Source organism: Laccaria bicolor, genomic scaffold, assembly GCF_000143565.1.
Source record: "Laccaria bicolor S238N-H82 LACBIscaffold_23 genomic scaffold, whole genome shotgun sequence".
Taxonomy (NCBI): Eukaryota; Fungi; Basidiomycota; class Agaricomycetes; order Agaricales; family Hydnangiaceae; genus Laccaria; species Laccaria bicolor.
The window spans coordinates 93,945-106,420 of NW_001889894.1; the positions used below are offsets into that span (position 1 = coordinate 93,945).

General features: G+C 50.2%; 4 protein-coding genes across 4 annotated transcripts; 3 read left to right on the forward strand and 1 right to left on the reverse strand.

The window, feature by feature from the left end:
- Positions 1 to 1,045: 1,045 nt before the first annotated feature.
- On the forward strand, positions 1,046 to 3,070 carry LACBIDRAFT_329694 (uncharacterized protein; the record flags this gene model as incomplete). Its single annotated transcript, XM_001883824.1, has 7 exons — positions 1,046 to 1,165; positions 1,221 to 1,251; positions 1,317 to 1,644; positions 1,710 to 1,936; positions 2,126 to 2,556; positions 2,619 to 2,625; positions 2,736 to 3,070. The coding sequence occupies 7 exons, from the start codon at positions 1,046 to 1,048 to the stop codon at positions 3,068 to 3,070; spliced, it is 1,479 nt and encodes a 492-aa protein (XP_001883859.1).
- A 1,262-nt stretch (positions 3,071 to 4,332) lies between these two features.
- LACBIDRAFT_303080 (glycoside hydrolase family 30 protein) lies at positions 4,333 to 6,871 on the forward strand (the record flags this gene model as incomplete). Its single annotated transcript, XM_001883825.1, has 16 exons — positions 4,333 to 4,404; positions 4,462 to 4,615; positions 4,675 to 4,709; positions 4,758 to 4,881; positions 4,935 to 5,077; positions 5,124 to 5,190; positions 5,241 to 5,314; positions 5,366 to 5,500; positions 5,554 to 5,600; positions 5,655 to 5,747; positions 5,795 to 5,811; positions 5,905 to 6,053; positions 6,107 to 6,124; positions 6,189 to 6,457; positions 6,518 to 6,799; positions 6,856 to 6,871. 16 exons carry the CDS (start codon positions 4,333 to 4,335, stop codon positions 6,869 to 6,871), a joined length of 1,695 nt encoding a protein of 564 aa, XP_001883860.1.
- A 1,000-nt stretch (positions 6,872 to 7,871) lies between these two features.
- LACBIDRAFT_329696 (uncharacterized protein) lies at positions 7,872 to 11,022 on the reverse strand (the record flags this gene model as incomplete). The annotated part of the gene is made up of 13 exons (XM_001883938.1): positions 7,872 to 8,004; positions 8,026 to 8,047; positions 8,457 to 8,513; positions 8,590 to 8,853; positions 8,970 to 9,296; positions 9,421 to 10,044; positions 10,120 to 10,185; positions 10,213 to 10,302; positions 10,427 to 10,521; positions 10,590 to 10,694; positions 10,745 to 10,766; positions 10,793 to 10,878; positions 10,931 to 11,022. The coding sequence occupies 13 exons, from the start codon at positions 11,020 to 11,022 to the stop codon at positions 7,872 to 7,874; spliced, it is 1,983 nt and encodes a 660-aa protein (XP_001883973.1).
- Positions 11,023 to 12,138: 1,116 nt separating this feature from the next.
- Positions 12,139 to 12,472, forward strand: LACBIDRAFT_303084 (uncharacterized protein; the record flags this gene model as incomplete). The annotated part of the gene is made up of 4 exons (XM_001883826.1): positions 12,139 to 12,153; positions 12,203 to 12,283; positions 12,342 to 12,394; positions 12,445 to 12,472. The coding sequence occupies 4 exons, from the start codon at positions 12,139 to 12,141 to the stop codon at positions 12,470 to 12,472; spliced, it is 177 nt and encodes a 58-aa protein (XP_001883861.1).
- Positions 12,473 to 12,476: the final 4 nt, after the last annotated feature.

Consider the following 12,476-nt stretch of genomic DNA (forward strand, 5'->3'; position numbering starts at 1 on the left):
ATGTCTGAGACGGAATCGCAATAAACTTTGAGGAGGTCTGCTGGGTTCAAGTCTCAAGACGTAGATAGCGATATGTTGTCTCACAGCTGGGAATGAAACAAAATAATGTGAAGGGCTAAGAGAGCGTCAACGAGAAGGAGCTAGATCCGTACAATATCCCATCTTCCGTTGGGCGGGAGAGGGATGTTTGGCGGACAGCGATACATCTTCTTGGGTTGAGGGAGGAGACAGGGCAATGAGGAGGAGCTGCGGAACGACAGCTGGATGACAATGTGCTAGACGACGGTAAGTCAGCATTTCTGAAAGACTTTTGAAGAAACCAACATACCCTGTATATTTCAAGGCACTACACTCGGAATCGCGAAAACTCCAAGAAGATTCCTACGCGACTCGGTCAAAGCAAGTTGACATGCCTCCGCATTCCATATACCTCGACGTCTATCAACATATTAGTTAACGTCTATATAAATGTGTAAATCTATGAGACGAACATAAAGCTAACATACCTTTCAAAGGAAAACTAGCATACCCTTGAATAGAACGTTGATACTACCGAGATGTTAGATTTTGGTGAGAGCCAAACAAGGACAAGCGTTACGCTGATTTTGCAGGCGTTGCCGGCCCCCAATGATAGTGACACAGATATGGAACTCGCCTATTAAACATTGATCTTAATCATGTAAATTACATTTTTTATTACTTTGAAGAGACACGAATGTGCTGGGCGGACGATCTACAATGCAAACGATCCAAAAACCACTCCGTGATGACCTAATACTACCGAGATGTTAGATTTTGGTGAGAGCCAAACAAGGACAAGCGTCACGCTGATTTTGCAGGCATTGCCGGCCCCCACAAGTAACACACAACATGTCCTTCATATCAACCACCACAATCAACCACCTTTCTGTCGGCTAACGTCTACCATCATGGTATCATCACCAGAATCCCTCTCTTGCAAGTCTTCGTCCTCTTCATTCCGCATGCCACCGCTAATGAGCAATGCAGCCACTCTTCGTGCCCACTCTCCTCCAGCCGTCGATTTATGCCATATGACATCCGGCCTCGGCTCACCTACAAAACACCCCCAACGCAGCCTAAGCTCAAACGAACCCCGACTCGGATCACGTTCACCCAACTCAATCCCTTCATCGCCCACCTTGGTGTACGTGTCTTTTTCTTTCACTCACATGTACCCCGATCTGACACGATAACCACAGCCGCTCGTCTTCATCGGCGAACTTCGAACGGGTCATTGAACCTCCCGTTATCCCCCCTCCGCCCACGTTCCCCCATCACCCGCCCAACCCCCAGAGTATCACGCGCAAAGTCGACTGAAGAAATCGAGCAGTCTGTTCCCTCCGTTCTCGACTCTGCCGCGTCCATCCTAGCGTCCATCGACGACTCGCATCCAGAGGAACAAGTATCTGTAGAGCCCCCCTGCCTCTCGGAGCAGTGGCCGTTGAGTTTCAGAAGCAGGAGTCCCAGTCCTCTGGGTGCAAGGAACATAACTGATGCCGGTGTACCCGTCCATAACCTCCTTCTGAGCCCACATGCACCGCATACCACCTTCCCCGTCGTCGGCCGCATTCACCCACCCAGCTTCCAGCGATCAGGCCTACGATCCAGACACAGACGGCTATGGTGGCTTCGACGCCATCCCTCATCACGCCCACTTCGGCGTATTTCTCGACTACGTCGATGGGTAGCTCTTCATCTTCGTCTTCCCCTACTATGACGACGGCGCAAGAACACCCGCTTGCTTCGCTTCCAGAGCCTGACGATGGTGATGTCGGCGCGGGGGACGAAACGGAGGATTCAGCCAAAGGGAGGAAACGCAAAGCACAGGCAAAGGGCAAGGAAGAGTCGAGGTGCGAGAAAATTGCGAACTTGCTTGTGGAGGGAAAGAAGGGCGCGGATTTGGAGAAGGCTGTGAGTGGGAGGGAATGATGATGGGCCAGAAAGAAAAATCCGAGCTCTCGCCTTCATCCTCCTCCACCAGACCCCGCCGCTCTCGAAAGACGACGATCCCTGCCGTCGATTCTATCCCTCGGGTCACCACTCACATCGAGACAACCCCAATGCAAGATGTTTTGCAGCGAGACTCTACCTCCCCTTCCTGTAGGCCTCTCCGCAGTCCCACTAACCCACATGTTCAAACGCTCTCTCTCCCTTCCGTCAAGCAACCCGCGCTCAACACTCCCGGCAATTACAATCACTCTTCCATCCGACGCCACGTCGCCAGGAGACGGGGAAGCCAGCAGGATGGGTACACCAGGCACACCATCATTGCGTCGTCCTCCCTATTCTCAAAGAGATACCGCCGCCTTATTCCCACTCCTCTGCACTCCCTTTACATCCTACGGCCCTCGACATCTCCAGTCTGAGGATGAAGAAGCACGTCGAAGGAGTGAGTTATCCCAAAAGGGCTGGTACTGGTGGCTGTCGTCGGGTTTGGAAGACCAGATCGCTGACTCGGGCTGTGAGCGGCCGATGATCGCTGATGGGATGGGATATGAAGATCCTGTCGGACAGTACGATTATCAGTACATCGAGGTGCGCCGTTGTGCCTCGCTTCTTGTCTTCTTGACAGCTGATTTTGAATTTTGTTCACTCAGCAATATGGTGCGTCTCTCGAACTCCCAAACGACGGCAGCGAGCTCGTCACCTGGTCAACAAACCCCAATCGTCAAGGCCTCGTCGCCGTCATACAAGATCCTCATATGCATTCCGAGACCGACGTCCCTCTCTCGACCCTATCCCGCCACCTGTGTCGACAGACCCCTCAAACTACTTCTACACCTCCCCATCCGCACCGCTCCCCGCTTCGTCATTTTCCACCTTGTCTGGTTGGGCTGGCGATTATAAGTATGACGAAACTTCCCATCGACAAACTTCATCAGCCGTTAACGCGACGGTGTCAGCACCAATCCCGGCATGGTACGAAGCCCCTGGTTGGGAGGCCCATGAACATCAGTTCAACCATCCTAGTCTCTACTTTAGCCCGGACGATTGGGATCGGATAGAGGTGAACCATGAGGAAGATCGCCACATTGGAAGACGATCGTGATATCTGCTGTCTTCCTGGGTTAATATTTGTTCTCTTTCTTCCACTCTCTCTGCCGTTTTTCTTTACTCTTCGACTTCATCTCTTCGAACACATCTTGGCAAATCATTGTAGCTATTATTATATTGTCTCCTCTTTCTTGCTCCATTGGCATCACAACATATAGATATGATCAACTTATGTTATTCATTTTCACTGTACCTCTCATCCATTCCTTGCACATAAGTACTGTAGAAATTTCGAATCAAAGTTAACACACGAGGTGCAAGGCAAAATTGTAACAAAATCGAGAATTGATCCGACAACGCCGATACTACAAATGACAACGGGCTTCTCCGGCGTGTTAGTAACTTTGCTTCTCTCTCTAGTTTCTCTTCACGAACGAATATATGAGGATGCGAAAGTACTACCTCACGCGCACGGTCTACTTGGATTCCGATAACGCAAATTTCACCTATTACAAGATGTCTCCGTCAAGAATTCTGGAGATCTCGAACAACAACTAGTCCAGGAGAATCCAGTTGCAGGTGGCCAAAAGTATGCTGCGCGCCCATTTTGAACAATCAGTGTCGCCGAGTGGGTTCTTGACCGAGGAGCTCCAGTTAAGTACGCTTTCTCGAGCTTGAGCCCGTCAACTTAGGTCCGCTTCCTTTGACTGAAAAGTTTGTGGCACCTGATCGAATTGGACCATCAGTACCCCGGTATACTTTCTAGATGATGAGCAGGTGAGCTACCAGCATCAGATATCGAAGTTTTCTTTGTCGTTCATTCTTCTCCCTCATTGAACCCGTGTTCCTACGTTGAAGTTCTCAAACCGCCATCATACCGATGACAAGTTCGACATAAAGGAGATTTATCACGCTCTGCGTATCGGTATCATCATCAACGGGGACACCCTGGTAGACGACATGTTCTTAAGCGATGGATCGCGGTTCGTAAACATCAACTACAGCTCTCACATAACTTTAACGCCTCGCCATACTTCTCAAAGGTTGACCTATAGATTCGCATAAGGGACGCAAATCCGCATGGCCAGTGGAATGTGACCTGCGTCGCAATAATGGTGGGTGGGTTGATCAACCGTCATTAATCATTCACCAATGATGCCATTAATTGCTGCTGGGGGAGGTCGCCATATGGTATTGCACGCGGTGCTATCCGCATGACGACCCTGTGTGTATGCAATGCCTTTTCAACGCGCCAGAAAACGATCCAACCAAAATATAAAGGCTTTAGGTGCGGGTCTCCTTTCTATCAATCGCATCATGCAGACTTTCCCCATCCTCATATCTCTTGTCTTAGCTGGCTCTGCGGCTTCTCAGCAAATTTGGGATATTGTGAGCGTTCGCTCCTCAATCTTCCTTCGCCGTACATACATACTTCTGATCTGATAGTGGCAAACAACATGGGATCGTTCAAAGCTCTTCAGCTCCTTGTCTCCTACTTCCCCCATCAACTTCGTCACGCCAGGTCCGATTGGCAGCGCGGATATCATCGTCAACGATGCGATAAAATTTCAGACTATTGCTGGTTTTGGAGGCTCTCTCAGTAAGTCGATCAACTGTTGTGCTGTGGTTGTTACATCGACTACTTTATCCATTTCACAGCCGACTCATCTGCTCTCGTTTTGAACAACTTGAAGGTCGACGGAACCACATACCTGTTCGATCGCTCTCATAGCTCCCTTTAGTCAACCAACTCTCAAAATTACTGGACGTTGCTGAATCATATGTTCTCCCCAAAGTATGCCGCTAACGCCGCTGGTCTCAATTACATTCGTGTTACAGTTGGAGCCTCTGATTTTTCTGCGAACCGTGAGTCAATCGAAGCCTCAAGCTTCTCTGACGCTGATCTCTCAGAATTTTAGTTTATAGTCTAGACGACAGCAGCGGTGATACATCTTTCAGCAACTTCAATATCAACAAGGTCCCATCCTATGTTTTTTCCGTTCTCAAGGATATTCGGGGGATCAATTCTAATCTCAAAGTCCACATCATCCCACGGTCCCCGGTCAGTGCACCAGTTCCCCCCTCGACATCCACTCACTTCTTTCTAGCCAGGTTGGATGAAAGATAGTGGGAGTATGAATGGCGGATCCTTACAGTCAAAATACGTCCCTACTTGTAAGAACTTATCATCTGCTACCGCATTCTATTTCTTATCTGATTTACAGATCCTACGTACCTTCTCAAAGCCGTACAAGGTTTTCAAAGTCAAGGAATCGCCATTTATGCAATATCTATTCAGGTACGCTGATCGATATCCATCGTCAAATGCAAGCTGGCCTGAGTCTTTCAGAATGAACCCCAGAATAACAATCCTACATACCCCACCTGCACAATGTCGCCCGCTATTGAAGCTCTGATTGGCGCCGCACTGCGTACGCTCCTCAATATCAACGGTCTTTCAACTGTCAGAGTCATTGGTTACGAGGTATGTACCTCATTCCTTATGATTTCCAAACACTCTGATGACAAGATTTACAGCATAACTGGGATGACGCTGGGGAATACCCAGTGGCTCTGGACCTCTGGTACGTACAATCACAGTTCCGTGAACTTTACTTCAATTCTGTTCTCAGATGCAGGACGCTGGAAACTCCTTCGCCGGCGTGGCGTTTCATTGCTACGCTGGAGCTGTTTCTAACCAAGATTCCTTCCACAACTCCTTCCCAGCCAAGGTACGTTTTGGCGTTCGAGCTAGATTCACTATCAACTCAGCTTTCAGGAAATCTACTTCTCAGAGTGCGCCGGAACAATAGGGTCTGATTGGTGGAGTGATATTAACGTGCGCTCATTAATTTCTCTTGCCGTTGTGTCTGAACGTGTTCTTTCAAGTGGTACATGAAACGTACTTTCAGCCCGCTGCTGCCAACTACCACACTCCTCCTGTTCACCCCCAGCAACGACAGCGGGGATACCGTATTTGCGACCAATGCCGTACTCCAGAGACCCAATCTCTTAAGTTCCGCTTCTGTGGAGGTTGTGTACGTCGTCCTTCTCTTCTTGCCTTCATGAAGCTTGACGTGACTCCCCCCAGCTGACGACCCAATATTGTGTGAGCCTTGTCAGTCCCCGGTGGTAGCTCGCCCTCTGACGAGCTTGTCTTCCACAGTCACAAGACTGCCAACGCGACCACTGGCCCCACCATAAAGCAATCTGTCAGCACACCGCGGTCGGTATCCAAAGCCGCCATTGCCGCTGCGTCTTCCTCCCCAGCCGCAGACGAACACCTCGCGAAGAACCTCCGCAAGTTCGCTTCTGCCCATACGGCGTTGTTGGGCTGGGCTGGTTTCCAGGCGTTGCAACTCAAACGTGTCCCGGCTAATATTAGGCAAAACGCATTGCTCATTGACTTGAGCTACCATCCTCACGCTGAGTCGCATCGTCGGTAAGTCCAATGTTCCTTTCCTCCCGTGCACTCCATCGATGCTCACACGTCCTCTGGCAGATTTTCGATACTCTCGACCCACATTGTACCGAGGACCTACGTCCATGACCCGCTCGTCATAGCTGACATCCAGCGGCGCGAGGAACGGTGCAGGTATAGCGGGGGCATTGGCACGCCCGTCGTCATTATCCAATGTGGCGGTGTCTCCCAAGTTATGCCCGTTGAAGTCGATCCGCCTGCGAAGATTACGTGGGACTCGAGGGACGATTGGGCGAGTGTGCTCGCGCTCTTTGTGGAGAGCGGAAGGACGGATTTTAAGCCGATATCGACTACTTCAAGGGGGTGAGTTGTCCTTCCGTTGTCATTTTTCGGAGAGCGGGATTGACGAACTGGTTTAGGGTGTATTATGGATGAGGGGCGAAGCTGTGTGGACTTGAAAAGACCGTTCGCACCCAAGAACCTTTGCAACCACGCACCCTTCGTGCTAATTCACGACCACCCGGCATTTGACAGCTCGCGCACCATCAATTCACTTTGTTCACGCATCGCGCATCATTCCACTCCTGTTCGTGTATCTCATGTACGACCATACCCGCGCCGTCGATCGGTGCACCCTCAGCACATATTCAAACCACTAATGAGCAACATCCATCGCATCAGCATCGTCCACATAATCTCCAGCATCACAATTCACTTACGTCTATCACGTCGTTTTCTTGGTACAATCCGTCAGTGCCATGTCGGCTTGCCGCATCTATACCTCTTCCCCGCCTCTATTCAGCTTGTCGAGTACAAGCTTGCCCCCTTGATTTCGCTTTCGCTTTCGTTCGCTTTTTCGTTTATCGAAAACATTTGGTTTGAATTATCTTTATCTACGGCTTGTGGTTCGATTTTTTGACGAGTTTCCTCAGTATATCTAACTGTGTAGATACATAATCAGATTATAATAGTCTTGTGCGATACAATGGCATCCACGCACCCAGATTTGGTTGAGATAGAAAACGATGAAAAGTCGAGATTAGGGGGAGCGAAGCTTGGACAGTTTCATAGAGAGCCTGAGCTTGAAAACGACAAGAGAACGGCTGATCGATAGAGTCGTGAAGGGGCAGAATAACAGGGCAAGCTCCGCAAGTAGAAGCGGAGCAAGTCGAGAGGGCCACACCAGATGCACAAAGGTTTATCGTCGGCTATCTCCAGAGTTGACCACTTCAGAAGGCTTGATGACCCGTCTTCCCCCGAGTATTATTACCTGAGGGGTCCTCAACTTGAAGGTCTGGATCCGTTTGAGGACGTCACCAATGTGGTGGGGGCCACGGTCATCCTTATCAAAACTGGATTTTCGACGCATGCTATACGTGGTTTTTTTGTTTCTTGTATAACCGCTAACGCGTGTTGTCATGGGCCAACGCCTCCCTCAGCTCCAATCCACCTTCACCAGGTTCAGCTTAACACCACCCTTCCCCACATCGAAGTACGGAAATGGGGAATGAGAGAGGCCGAGAGGAACACGATGGGGGAAAGAAGGATTGAATGACGATAAGAAAGACCTAACAGAAAGACACACGCACAAATGCAGGAAGAGAACGGCGGCTACGTCGAAGAGGAAGCAAGAAGAGGAGAATGGAGACAAAAAGGAGGGCCCGACGTAGAGCATAAGAAGTCCCACAGAACGGTGAATCATAAAGTGGCTCTGAAGGTGAACAAGGCGCGAGAAGAAAGAAGAAAGACGAAAAGGTTGGCAGGTAGGTGAAAAACCAGTGCACAGGTAGAGAAAGAAAGAGGTGTAGAAGAATCGTATTAGAGCGCGCCGAGGACTATAAATGGAAATGAAAGGTGGGGAACCGATTCAAGCAAACGGACGAGCGGGACAGGAAGATGTGAAGCTGGAAACGGACCTAACTCCAACACCTCCCACCTCACCATCCAGCACCGCTTCCTCCCCACCCGTCGTCGTCATCGTAGTAGCCAACGCAGCAAACTTGGCATGCGTCCCCCTCACCTTCTTCATCGTCTTGATATTCGCATTCCTCACGCTCAACAGCGACTTTGGGTTTGTCTGAACCGATACAGTGCATTGTTTGGGTGGACTAGACGAAGACGAGGAGATACCCGTCACTCCGTTTGCCACTAACCCCGGTAAGGCGTTCCACCATAACTATGTGTCTTCATCCTCGCCCTCCTCCAATCTCGCGCGTTTCGACGGTCGTGACGAAGAATCCATGGGGCTAGCAGGATCCGTGAAACTCGCCAACTGCTCCAACACCTTTTCGTCTCCCACAGAAAGCCCTTTGTCAAGCGCCAAGAAGGACGCCATGCCCTCTGGTGTCCTTCCAAGTGCGGGCGTCTCCAGAAACGGCGCAATGGCTTGATGCCATTCACTTCAGGGATCGCGCACCCTGTTGGGTGGTGGTGGTTGTATTGGTGGTTGGGTATCGGAGGGTCCGTACGTTCCTTCCGATTGGTGATGTACCGCAGCAATTTTTCAGCCTTTACGCGCCGTCGGTCGACGCACCCACGGAGGTGGTCCTCCGCCGCGTTGTATTTGTAGCAGTTTGACCAGCAACCCCTGTCGTACCCGTCAACACCGACACGGACGAAGAGGCGCATGAGCTCGTCGAAGAAGTCGAGTTGTATTTCTGATGGTGTTGACACGGTTTGCTGCTATTCGACTCTGCATCTTCGTCTTCGTCTGCGTCCTGGTCATCAAACTGAGCATGGTTGTCTTTGCGTATCCGAGCCTCAACCTCGTCTTTGCACACATCCACTTTCGCTCGAGCCTCAACGCGAACCTCACCCGCCGACATTCGACCCTCTCCCGACGCCCTCACGAGCATCTCAACTCGTCCAGGCAAAGTAAGATACTGCTCACTCGTCCTCCTTTCCCCCACACCCAAAGGCACAGGAGCAGGCGTAGCAGGCGGCGTAGGATGAGGTGTCGGATTAGGCGTAGGATTCACAACGACTAGCGTTGGTGGCGGCGGTGTGTGTGGGGTTGGTTGATATTTGGGTTGATGTCGATGTTGATGTTGACGGGATGGCCGATGTTGACGAGGGCAGGGGAGAGATGGTGGAAGAAGGCGGTTGGGATACCAACGGCAGAATTGATGAGGATAACAAAGATGTTTGTGCAGAGGCAACATCTGATAATGACGGAGATGGATGGCCAGCGACATAAGAGGGCAATACTTGCGTTGTTGCTGTCGAGCCTCCAATCATAGAAGACTCTGCAACCGTCCCAGAAGGCACGTAACCGCCCGCAACATCCTCCCAGCAGGCGTAGGTAACAACTCGGCAGGAGAAATGACCGTCTCCCTCGTCGTTGTTGGCTCTGGGAGAGGAAGGGGGGTGTAGAATGGATAAGTTGTACCTGACCGAGCGGGGTTCAGCATCTGTGGGGCTGGTAGCGGGCGATATCGAAAGCGTCGCAATGCCGCTCCTTGTAGGGGAGTTGTTGGGTGGGGGTAACATGTCACAGTAACCCTTCCCAACGCTCATCAAAGTTCCCTGGTTAACGGAGCCGGATCTCCGTATTGTAGACTGCTTGCGAATGAGTGGGATGGACCGGTGCATGGGTATAAGTGGCAGGGCTGAAAATGAAATATCAAGTCAGATGTCGTTTATTATGTGTAAGGAAGGAAGGGACACGAAAAAAACTCACTTACATGCCCTCTCATCCATATCCAAAGTCGAGGTAAGCGGACGATAATCTCCATCTCCATCTCTCTCGACTGGGCACTTCTTCTCTGATGGTTAACCGGCCGGCATCAATTCGCGATACCAAAGCCTCCCAGAGATGTTCTCGAGTCTATGCCCGTCTTTGAGTGATTCTTTGCATTTCGTGAATACTGTGAGGTATGTTAGAGATTTGAAGTAGAGATTGGAGAGGAAAGAAGAGGGGAGAGAAGAAAAGAGGAAGAGAAGGGGAAGAAAAACGAAAGAAAGGGAACCAGAAAAGAGAAAGCAACTCACACGTCCACAAGCCAGACAAAGCCTCGCTTCCTTCAAGCTCCCTAACAGCGTCCGCCGTGACGGAAAGAACAGGTGCTGGAAAAGCGACGAGCATACTATGTAGTGTTGAACAGAGTCAGAGCAAGGTCCGAGCAAGGTTGGGTGTGTGCGGGGTACAACGGACGACGATGATGCCTTGTCTTCTGTATTGTCGTTCTTCTGTATTGTCGTGTGTCCTCCAATGCGAATGGCGGTGGCAGAAATCCAACTCGAGCCCCAACCCCAGAACCTAAAAGAAAGAATAAAAAGCGAACGAGCGGGAGGAAAAAAGAAACGCACACACTCAAACAGGATGAACCCACTTCTCAGCCCGAGCATATAACTCACGTGACACGTTTGGGCTTTTGCAAGGCTTTTGGGTACGCATGTACGCAATGGCGCCGCTCCAAGCTCGTGGGGTGCTCTTCATCCATCTTTACATAAACGCAAGGTTCGTTTCGTTTCTGGAAAGAAATAACCACGCACCGAAGTTCCTTGGAAGTTCCCAGATTTTGATCATCGCTTCCCGGGACCAGCCATTTGCCTTCACTGTGGAAGGCGACGGAGGTGATATTCATGCTGCGACCGTCAAAGAAGGCCAGCTGATTCCCTTGAGCATATACCTTGGAGCCTAGAGACAAGTACGCACTGGATCGGAAGACGGACTTCCTATCTCATATACCGTGGTCCGCGACATGGAGCAACGTAGTCGTTTAGTACTACTTACTGCAACTTTGATGTTTGATTGATTCTCCTGCAGGTAAGCTCACTCTGATGATATTGCGAGGCGATTCCCTTGCTGATGTGAGAAAGCGGCAAATCACTTCACGACAAAGTAAACCTCATGCCTGCTTGGCTTGTGCGCTCAATGGTTCACGATCAGATGCGACTCCAGGCCTCCCGGAAGCGTATCATAGGAACCAGTCACTAAAATGACGGAGCTTCCGCTAAAGCTGGGCAGCATTGTGACTGTGGTGAATAATAAGCACTGACCGGCATATTGTATGACTCGGACATATGTTTCGCATGCCCAAATCTAATCTGAAAGCCACGCTGGAATCTTCCTTTTACCAACGTGTTGCACACACCCTGCAGCGTCACAAACCCACCACCCTTTTACGCTTATCGGAAATTACATCGAGGGCACTGCATTCTTCGATCGGGGTCTCTCTTCTGGTCCCTGAACCATGTCACCTCGACATGAAATACATGCTCATCCTGCATGCGTCTGAGGTGCACACGGCGGTGAAAGTTATCTCCTACACTTGACCGTCACTCGTTCCTCTCGATTGATTGATCTCCCGAATTTGATTCCTCAAGGGATTTCTCATCCCGCGGAGATCATTTTGCGGGAGCATGCCTCCTTTCTTGTCCTCAAATCTCTTCTGATCTTCATTTCCCATGACTTGGAGATATTATGAAGCGATCAAGGTGCCACCGTCGGTGATGCCTTCCGAGTCTTTGATTAATCTCCCTGAGTTTCCACCAGCTTGTTTCAATCACTTCACCGTCGTGTGCTTGCCATTTCGAACGCAAATGTCTTTCTCATCTGGGAGCCTTTGCGAAATCCTATCACCGAATGTTCTGTGATTTTGCTTGTCTTACGATCCCGGGGTCGACTTTCGTTTGCATATAAGTAACAGTATTCGTCAAGCTCTCTTCAGGTCACTACCCCGACTACTACTATCCCGGCCATGAACGCATTCCCCGTTAGCAGTTTTTACCGTGCTTTTTTATCCCTGTACTCACTCCACACAGACTGGCACCCGAGTTTTCTACTGGTGTTCTACTGGCCCGATTATCTACGCTACGGTGCAATCCTCTAGACGCTTGCCGGATGTAAGTCTACTTGTCGCCTCAATTTTTTTTTTCAATCTGAACAAACCCCTTATCTCAGGGAACACAACTCTTGGTCATCAAAGATGACAATGGCGAGACCGTTACTCTCCCGTATGGTTCTACATTAAATCGAAGATTTCATTTTCTGACATTGATGACAGCGCTGCTGGTGTCACCCTGGTGTCCTGATTTG